General features: G+C 56.0%; 1 protein-coding gene across 1 annotated transcript; it reads left to right on the top strand.

Moving 5' to 3' along the window:
- Window positions 1-1,165: 1,165 nt before the first annotated feature.
- SLC30A3 (solute carrier family 30 member 3) lies at window positions 1,166-9,051 on the top strand. Its single transcript, XM_063078696.1, has 8 exons — window positions 1,166-1,276; window positions 4,721-4,893; window positions 5,397-5,543; window positions 5,640-5,793; window positions 6,372-6,570; window positions 6,829-6,934; window positions 7,196-7,330; window positions 8,249-9,051. Exons 1-8 carry the CDS (start codon window positions 1,182-1,184, stop codon window positions 8,395-8,397), a joined length of 1,158 nt encoding a protein of 385 aa, XP_062934766.1. The 5' UTR covers window positions 1,166-1,181; the 3' UTR covers window positions 8,398-9,051.
- Window positions 9,052-10,483: the final 1,432 nt, after the last annotated feature.

Below are 10,483 nucleotides of genomic sequence, written 5' to 3'. Positions count from 1 at the left end.
GGTGCGCAATCCAATTCCCACCTCCTTGTCATTCTACAGTGGCGGCAGGTGCGAGGGACAGAGAGCATTGAGCATTTGTAGCTTCGACTCCAGGCTCTGCCACCGACTTCGCTGTAAGTCACTCCTTGCCCTGGGTTTTCGTTTCCCCAGATTGAGACAAAATGAGCGAATGCCCGGTACAGTGCTACAGATGGAGACAGGGGATCACCAGCCGGCAAGCTGACCCTCAGCTTCCCCCGTGAACAGCGGCTTGTGACCCCAGAGAGGTGGCACGGCTCCACCGGCTGCCCAGCCTGTGAGAGGACCTGACCTAACCCTCTTCAGTTGCCAGTGCGGTGCCCTGACCCAGGGAAGGAAAGAGGGTGGGGTTGCAGCCGCGGCCTGGACTCGCGGGCTGCATGACGTGGGACACTCTGTCTCTGAGACTCAGTTTGCTCATCTGAAAAACAGGGGTAATAACGGATTGGAGAGCAGCAGCAAGCCTTTTGTCATCCAGTGTGTGAAAATAAATGATCATTAGTGCTACAGTGCTCGGCAGCACATTTTGCTCGGGAATTCCGACCTCAGAGCCTCCACGCGGGGGTTTCTGGCTGGAGTCCCTGGAGTTCTCCCGGATGTGTCACGGCTCACCCCACATTCTTTCTGGTTCTCTCGAGGTAGATAATAGGTGCGCACCTGTTTCTGTCTCGCGTGGAGACCAGGGCCACAAGGTGACAGGGTGTCGGGGCGCTGTCCCCGCACAGGCATGCAAAGGGCGGTGTTCATCGGGCGAAGATTGGTCGGGAGGTCCCCGGGCCCGAGGAGCTGGGCTCGGAACCGACAGGCGGGACCTGGGTGCGGGCGGGGCTCGTTGGCCGGGGGGAGGGGCGCCCCCGCCGCCCCCACCGGGCTCCGGCGCTGGGAGACGGGCTTTAGCTATGGGGGCCGGGCTCCGGGGGCGGGGCCCGGGAGCCCGGAGGCGGAGCTTGGGGAGCTCGCCCCACGCGAGGCGGGGCTCCGGCGGCCGCGGGATCTGCAGTTCGGACTCCGCGCGCCTCAGTCGCCGCAGTTCCCTCCAATCTGGTGGCCCCGCGGCCCTGCGGAGGAGAGTCCGGGGGTTGGCGGGCCGCTCGGACTTGGCGCAGGGCGGGCCCCGCCTCTGCCTCCCTCGGTGGGGCCTAGACGGTCGGGGCGGCGGGGACATGGAGCCCTCCCCCGCCACGGAGGGCTCGGAGACCACTCGCCTGGTGAGCCCCCGAGACCACGGCGGCCCCAGCGGCAGCCTGCGTTTGAAGAGGTAGGACAGACCTGGGCTGGCCGTCGGCCTGGGGGCGCCAGCCTCCTGCCATCGGTCCATTTCGTTGTCTCCCGGGGCTCGGGTCCCGGCCGGCCGCCCCACGGTCCCGCGGCGGGTTCGGCTTCGCGGCGCCCAGCTCCGTCCCCTCTGGCAGCACAGAGATGCCCGGCCCCCAGCCGGCCCCATGCCCGGCCCTCCACAGCCTGCTACGTACGCTTCCTCCCGGCCACCCCGTTTTCTCCCGGTCCCGCGAAGCGGCCCCCGGCCGGCGTCCCGGGCCTCCGGACCCCTGCGCCGCCCCCGCCGCGCCTGACTTCTCTGGGAGCGGCTGCCGCTCCGTCGGGCCGGAGCCCGCGCCCGGTGCCCCGATGTCCGCATTGCCCCGGGCCCTGGCGACGGGAGCACCTCGCCGCCCAGGCTTCGGAGCCGGCTCTGCAGGCCCCGGACCCTTCCCTCCGCGCGCCCCAGCTCGGGGCACCCCCTCCAGCCGCGGCCAGCTGTGGGCACCAGGGCCGGAGGATGGGCCCGGGCCCCTGGGGCGCCGGCGGCCGCCGGGGAGCGAGGGGGCGGCGAGGAAGGAGCAGGTGCGGTCTGGGCGGCGGGGGGTATTCCCGGCTCCGCACAGACGGGGCCGGGGGCGGCGAGGTGTGAAATGAGGCGCGCGGAGAGGCCGGGACAGCGGGCCGGGGGCGGCCGGAGAACCGCCTCCGCGCCCCGCCGGTCTCCCGCGCGGCGGCTCCGTCCGTCCTGCCCCTCGGAGCGGTCGCGCCAGGCCCTCCCCGGCCACCTTCGCTGGCCATTTTGTCTGTCGGCTGACTGTCCGTTTGTCTCCGGAATTTGGCAGAGTCTCTGGCTTCTTCTCTGTCCCCATCTCTCCCAATCTTTGTTTCTCTCCCAGAGCCTCTCCCTTTGTCTCTGACATGGTGCTCTGTGTTTCTCGCTCTTTCCTTGGGTGGGGGTCTTAAGGCTGGGTAGGTGGGGCAGTGGGGGAGCAGGAGGGAGGGAAGACTCCTTCCTGCAGGGGATGCAGAGTGGGCAGCTGTGGGGGATCCAGCCGGGGCCCTGGCATCTCTTCCCGTACCCTGTTGACTTTGCTTCCGGCCCTCGTCTCCTCCCTGCGTCTCCCTCTTTCCCCCTTCAATATTATTTGTTGTTTCTTGGGGATTTCAGAGGGCCAGGGAGAGGAAACAGCCTTTCCCTTTCTCTAACAGAATGTAGCCACCCCACATACACACGCACACACCAACAATGAGGTTTCTTTAGTGCCCAATTTACGCAGAACAAAAGGGAGCAGCCTGTTGATGGCTGTCTGCCTTGATGACCGGTTGTGCTGTGCCTCACAAGGCCAGGGAAAGCATCTTGCCCGCTGCCCCAAAGCCACCCAGGCTCTGCTTGTTCTTCAGACCCGCATCTCCAACTCCCAGCCCATTTTCATTCTCATATGACCATTAGTCACCGAATCCTGCAGCATTTTCTGAAAGAGGCTCTTCCCTACCTACCTGCCCCTCCTCTAAAACTCTGCATGCACAGGGAGCCTCTGGCTTGGCCTGTTCTAGACCCCTCCATTTCCTCTCCTCTCTCCCATCATCTACATTATTATCTCAGGGCTCAGGAAATATTTGTTTAGTCAGTCAACATATCTCCTTCCCCTGGTGCCTCACACTTAAACTCCGAGCAAGCCGCAAGCCTTCCATGTGTCTGGAGCATCCTTCTCCACCTATGCCTCATCTTAAATATGTCCTCCTCTGTGAAGTTCTCCTCACCTCCATTAGAGTTGGCACTCCTTTCCCTGTACCCCGAAGTCCTTTGTTCACAACAGCCTCTCCTCGCATAGTAAGTCATTTGTTGCACATCTGTCTCTCCCCCTAGACTGGGCTTCTTTATGTGTACGCTGCCTGGCAAACCTCACTGAACGAACGAGGATGGATTTCAAAGCCATCTTCATGTCCCCATCTCCTCTAGAAACACACCCAGAATCATACTCACCCAGATTCTAGGTCTTGGATGGGGCTTTTGAAATTCAAGAAATTAATCTACCTACCAGCACTTAAATTTTCCCTACAAGCACTAAATGTTCTCTCACCTCCTTCAAACCTCAGTTCACGCATGTGGCAGAGCTTTCTTGAGCTGGAGGGCTCCAGGGACCCCTCCCCACTTTATCACTGTGACCACATTTCTCTCTGTAGCCATCATTAATACTCGTGGATATTCTTGTCTCACCTCCATGAGTGTTTCTAGGACTGTATTTTGTGTTTAAGTCCTTTATTCTGTGGAAGGTTCTGTCCTTGCTGGGGTTCAGGTTGGATAGTTGTGGGGGGGGGGGTTAGAATTGGACGAGAATGGTCCTAAGACTTAGTCACCTTGAGCTCAGCCTCTGGATCCCCAGGTGAGGCCCCCCTGCCCCATTCATTTGTCAAAGGAGGCTTATGGCACTATGCAGTTAAGGTGGCCTCTGCTGGGTGCTTATGGTCAGACCGAGGTCCAGTCAATGTGTGGTAGACTCCAAATCCAGTGCTCCTACCACTACCACCCCCAGCCAAAGAGGTCTGCACCTTTTCCTCCCCATGACAGCCCCAGCTCTGGAATCAGTTCCCCGTGCCAAGAATCTCAGACTTTTTGGGTCCCAACATTCTACTCTCCTCTTAAAGGGCCACACTACAGCTGCATGTCTGGGGGTGGGGGGAGGATCTGAGAGTGGAGGCTCTGGGGTGGGGGTCTGGGAGAGAGGCACATGAAGGCCGGGATCATGTGCTGAGTCCTGTTCCACATTTTCGTACCACCTTCCTTTCATGTTGCCTTTTTCTGGCACGTTCACTTCATCTTTCTCAAAATCCTTCCCAATCTTCAAAGCCATTCTTATGTTACCTCTTCCAGTTACTTTCCTGATTTCCTCATTAGAATTAATCTATCCTTGGAGCCCTGATAGCACTTTAACTGCTCTAATGGCAATGGTCACCTTCTGCTCTGTGCCATAGTGTTTAGGTACACATTTGTCTTCTTCACCAAATCTCCCAGGGATCAGAGAGGCTTCTGCTCATTTTGTATTCCAGTGGTTCCCAGCATAATAAATTAATTTGGTCGGGGTCTAGTCTCAGCTCTATCACTGACTGTGTGGCCTCCGTAAGCTTCTCCATCTCTGAGCTTCATACTTCTCACTTATTTAATAAAATGTTAGACTAGACCATCTGTAAGGTGCTTTCTGGCTGTGGATTTCTATGGCTCTGTGTATGGAAGGAGAAGGGAGACTGGTCTCTGAACAGTTCATTTAGCACCCTTCTCTCATGTGACCCTCCCTCTCTCCACAAGGCTCCTGGGTCTGACCAGGCCTTGGGAAGGAACGAGAGCTGGGCCACGTCTGATGAGTCACTATGGAGGACTGAGGACCTGGGAGTGAGCAGGGCAGCTTGTGCCCAGGCCCCAGGTTGAACCATGTTGCTGCCTCAGTCTCTTCACAGAGCCCCTCCCCGAGGAGCCCAAACTTGTGGAGATGCCCTTCCATCACTGCCACAGTGACCCCCTGCCGCAGCCAGGTCTCACCCCTGAGCGGCTGCATGCACGGAGGCAGCTGTATGCCGCCTGTGCTGTGTGCTTCGTCTTCATGGCCGGGGAGGTGGTCGGTAAGTTGAAGAGCAGCTCCTCCAACCCCATCCTCCCAACACCTGCCAGCCACTCTCTACCTGGAGTCTTAGGGATGTTCCAGGATGGGAATGCAGAGAAGATGGGGTGGCTGGCATGGGGGAGCTGGGTGCCCAGGGCTCAGGAAGTGGGAGGGGGTGAGGGACAGAAGCCAAGGAGAATTCAGGGAGAGGTCCAGAGCCAGTAGCCAGCGCTGACTTCTCGGTGTTAACTGGTTTTTTTAAAAAAATATTTTCTGGTTATTAAACTAAAATATGTCATTGTAGAAAAGCTAGGAAATATGGATGCCAATAAGAAGAAAACAAAAACCTACCTTTAATGCCATCACTCGAGAAAACCACAGTTCACATTTTGCTGCATAGCCCCAATTTATTTTTCATGCCTACACACACACACACACACACACACACACACACACACACACACACACACACACACACATTTTCTAACTGGAACCAGAGTGAACATCATTTCACCCTTGCAGGGGGGTATTTGGCACACAGCCTGGCCATTATGACTGACGCGGCCCACTTGCTGGCAGACGTGGGCAGCATGATGGGCAGCCTCTTCTCCCTTTGGCTTTCTACCCGTCCAGCCACCCGCACCATGACTTTTGGCTGGCATCGCTCAGGTAAGGCCCCTGCATGGCCCAGTGACCCTCCAGTCTTGCCAGAGGGTACCACTCAGGGTCCAAAGCAGGTCGCTGACAGCTTGTCTCCCCCTGCAGAGACTCTGGGGGCTTTGGCCTCTGTGGTCTCCCTCTGGATGGTCACGGGCATCCTCCTGTACCTGGCCTTCATTCGCCTGCTGCACAGCGACTACCACATCGAGGGGGGTGCCATGCTGCTGACCGCCAGCATCGCAGTCTGTGCCAATCTGCTGTACGTTCCAGTGTGGAGCAGGCACCATGTGGGGCACAGGGCAAGGGGTCTTCCACCAGGACGGGAGAGCTGGCTCTCCCTTTCCCACCAGATGCACAGACACACACACACACACAGTTCTCAGCTGTCTGCTCTGGGTATGCCTGAGTAGGGCATGGGAGAGACTTAAAATTCAGGGTCAACAATCTTTGCTAACAGCCTATTGTGTACTGGCCACTCTGATGGGGACTTTCATTAGTATTATCTCATTTACACCTCACAACCACCCCACAAGGTAGGTAGCATTACCCCTAGTCTTCCTTTAATGACATAGATCCCAACAGTCCAGGTGACTTACCCAAGTCACACAGCTATTTAAGTAGCAGGGCCAGGATCTGAATCCATGTCTCTGGCACCAAGTCCAGTGTTCTTTCCCCCAGGCTGCATTATTTGTCTCTCTTGGACAATGCTGTTTTCTTGCTGGGGCTGGAAAAACATGTGGAGGAAGGGCTGCTGGGGAGGTGAGAGGAGGAGGCATGGAATGGGCAGAGGAGGCCACGAGCAGGCTGCCTGGCTGAGCTGCTCTACTTCCCCCTCAGAATGGCCTTTGTGCTGCACCAGGCTGGGCCCCCCCACAGCCATGGGTCTAGGGGGGCAGAGTATGCACCGCTGGAGGAGGGGCCCGGGGAGCCCCTGCCCCTGGGGAACACCAGCGTCCGGGCGGCCTTTGTGCATGTGCTGGGGGACCTTCTGCAGAGCCTTGGGGTACTGGCTGCCTCCATCCTCATCTACTTCAAGGTACTGTCCATGGAGGCCCACCCCAGCCTTCCTCCCCCCAGTTCCACACCTCTGCCCGCTCCTTCCCAGGACCCTCAGCCCCCTCCCCCTTACTCTTGCTCCCAGCTCCCAACTCCCCAGGACTCTCCTAGCCCTGGGTTACATTCCCTTTCCCCTCCACAGGGTTCTCAGGGGCCTCCCAGGTCCTGTTTGTTCAGACTCCCCTTGGTCTTCTGAAAGATCCCTCGTTCCCAGGCTTAGAGGACTCTTTCTCTACAGCCTCAGTACAAGGCAGCTGACCCCATCAGCACCTTTCTCTTCTCCATCTGTGCTCTTGGATCCACGGCTCCCACCCTCCGAGATGTTCTTCGCATCCTCATGGAAGGTGAATCAGACACCACTGCTCTCCACCCCTGGGGCCTTCTCTGACCTCACTCCAGCACCAGGCACCTCTTTTTCTCTGAAGGGAGTGTGGGGAGAAGGCCTGGGTCGTGAGACCTACCACTGGAAGGAGAATTTGGGCATAGGGTAGAACATGTGGGTCAACAGGATGAGTGAGTACAGGATGGCAGAAGTGGAGTCTGGTGGGGGCTGCCCTTGGGCAGGAACGGCCTTGACAGTAAGGCATGGTGGGTGCTGGTTGCAGGTACCCCTCGCAGTGTGGGGTTTGAACCTGTGCGAGATACACTGTTGTCGGTGCCAGGAGTCCGGGCAACCCATGAGCTGCACCTGTGGGCTCTCACGCTCACCTACCACGTTGCCTCTGCACACTTGGCCATCGGTGAGTCCACACTGCCCCCAGCCTTGTACTTCCTGGAAACATTCCCCCCTCCAAACATGGGACAATGGCCTGAATTATGGGGATTGCTTCCGTCTTTCTTGATTTCTCCCTGTCTGTCCATCTCGGTCTGTGTCTCTGTCTGTGCCTCTGTCTCTCACACACACACGTGCACGCATGTTGGAGACAAGGAGACCTGGACATAGTGTTCTGGAGGAGGTTTCACCCTCTCTGAAGTAGCACAGGAAACCAGCAATCGTTTAAAAGATCACTAGTACCTACATATCTAGTGATAGGGCCACAGTTAGGTAAATTATGGTACCTCCACAAAACTATTAAAAATGATGATTATGAAGACTGTATGGCAACTAGGAAAAATGTTTATGGTATAATGCTGAGAGAGAAAAGCTGAATATAAAATTATGTCTACATTATGATTCAGCTATTAAAAATATATATGGTGACTCATGAGCTGACAAAGGATTTTTGAGTTTCTTCCAGATGCAAGAAGCAATCAGAGACATGCAATTTGGATGCCAAAAATATTATAACTTGTGGGATATTTGATGGTAGCTCTAGGGGGACAATGAAACAGAATACTTAACAGCTGGATTGTCCTGAAAAACTGGGTGGTATGGCTGCTGAAACATGTGACTGTATACTGATACTCAAAGACAGAAGAGAACAGAAGACTAGGAACAGCTTAGTGTGTTAGCATGGTCAATTAAGGGTAAATCTTGCCAACATTTTCTTTGACGATTTTACATTGTTCATACAATACAGAAAGAAAAGCGAGCTCCCCATTGAGGCCTGGCTTGAACACCACGCAGCCCCTGGGCCCCTTTCACTCATCCTTATCTCAGCCCCTGCCTGTTCCTGACTCCCCAGGGATTGATGCTACCTCTTATCACTCTGCTACAGACTCCACGGCTGACCCTGAAGCTGTCCTGGCTGAAGCCTCATCCCGGCTCTACTCCCGGTTTGGGTTCTCCAGCTGTACCCTGCAAGTCGAGCAGTACCGGCCCGAGATGGCCCAGTGCCTGCGCTGCCGGGAGCCCTCCCAAGCCTGAGCCATGACCCCCTCACCCCCACCCCACTGCCAGGCCCGGGCTCAGCCCTGGACTTTCAGCATCTGCCTCCCTGATCACCGAGAAGGGACTGAGCTGGGCCCATACCCCTTCCTCTCTCTCTCCCTCCACCCGCCAAATGCCCGAACCCCAGCCCCAGTGGGCAAGACCAAAGTGTGTGGGGGGAGTGGGGCGGGAGTTCACACTGCACAGATGTGACCAGTTCAGGAGCGGGGACTCCTGGGCCTCAGTGCAATGGGGGGTGTGTAGAAGTCCTGTGGTCCCCACTCCCCCTGGTCTGGGAAGCCATGAGTGTCCTTTCCATATAGCCCATTGCCTGCAATGCAGGCAGGCTGGCGGGCTGGCTGGCTGGCTGGGGGCGTCTGCCTGTCTGTGTGCTGTTGGTGTGCCTATGCCTGGGGGAGGTCAGTAGGGGCCCCCTCCCCATGTGGCCCTCGCTCTGTCTATGCAGGGGCCCCAAAGCCTGCACTTTGTCCGTGTGTCCTAGCCCTGTGGTTTTGTCTCTACGTGTGTGTGTTTCTTGGTGCTGTGGCCTGTGTATCTCTGTGCCCGTGTGGCTGTGCTACAGTCTCTCTGAGTCTGCTCCATCCTTGTGTCCGTTTGGGGGTCTGTGTGTCCATCCTTCTGTTGGTGCTGTGCCCTTGGCTATCCCAGAGAGAGGGAGGATTCTGCTGCAGCTCCACCAATAAACTTGTGTCTAACTGCATCTTTCAGCCCCTGTGCTGACTCCTCAGGAGAGGGAAATTGAATCCATCATTTAGGAACTGAAAGAATCCCTCAGCTGGACTGACCTTCCACAACCCTCCTGTCCCTTCCCTGCCTCTCCACTCTCTCCCCACTCAGATATCCATCCAGATGGAGGCTAAAGCCCAGCAGTCTCTTTACTCCCCTTCCTCTATCACAGCATGCTGGAGCCTGGGTCCTTGGCTCAAGGAGAGTTTGGGCTTGGCTGCAGGAGAAAGCTGGGAGGCGAGGAGCTGAGGGATCCCGGGTAGTCATTTAGTCCCAAAGGCTCCAGCAGGCCAGGGTGCCCTTGGCTGGTTGGAAGACACTGGGTCCCTTTGTGGGAGAGTGGTTGGAGCATAGCGCTGATGTGGGCTTGGTCCTCAAGCTGCATAAGGTGCCTCAGGGGAGGGCAATTCAGACCTGACTGCCCCTGACAGCAGCCCACCCTATGTCCAGGGTGGGGCTGTGGACACCAAGGACGTCTTTTACGCTAGTCTCCCTGTGTTAAGAATCACATATTTTGACAGATTTGCTCTCTACAAACCAGTTTAATTGAGGGATTGTTGATTTTCTGTTTTAAAAAAATCAGACTTGGTGATTTTACTTTTTTCCCCCCAAGGCTGGCCAGTACAGGGATCTGAACCCTTGACCTTGGCATTATCAGCACCATTCTCCTAAGGGAGCTAACCCACCAGCCTGTGTGCTTTGATTTTAGATCTAGTGCTTTGGATCAGCAGGAGTTAACTGGCCTTCCCACCCGAGGATGATATAATTTCAGCCCAAAGCAAAGGCACTGAGCATTTCCAATAGCCCATGCATATTTCTGTGAGGCTTTCCCCTTTCCCCCATAATAGAAATATCTATTATAAAATTATGTTTATGTTTTTGTTATGAAAGCAATACATACTTTTTTCAAGAGTCCAACAAAGGAAAAGTGTATAAAGTAGAAAGTGAATGTTTCCCCTATAGGGATATCTTACTCCCAGAGATAACTGCTAATCACAGTTTGGAGTCTGTCCACCCATATTTTTATGTACATACCAATACTTCTATATAATAACATCAATGGCATCATTTTATAGGTGAGATTACGGAATCTGCTTTTATGACTCACCATACATCCTGGGCCCATCTTTCCATGTCAATACACATGGATTTCATTCCTTCCTTTTTTTAAAGTGAGGTTTTTGGACTCATTCAAAATAGGCCCCCTCACGGAAGTCTAGCTGGAGCCTCGGCCCAGGCTGGGTGAGTCGCTGCCAGCCTGATGGGTCTCGGGAAGGACTGGCCATCCTCACACTCGAGCAGGCAGGGGTTGAGGGGGAGGTGGCTGCCCCAGCTG

This window comes from Cynocephalus volans, chromosome 14 (assembly GCF_027409185.1).
Source record: "Cynocephalus volans isolate mCynVol1 chromosome 14, mCynVol1.pri, whole genome shotgun sequence".
Lineage (NCBI taxonomy): Eukaryota > Metazoa > Chordata > Mammalia > Dermoptera > Cynocephalidae > Cynocephalus > Cynocephalus volans.
Note: the sequence above shows the minus strand (reverse complement) of the source record. Positions and strands in the feature narration are given on the sequence as shown.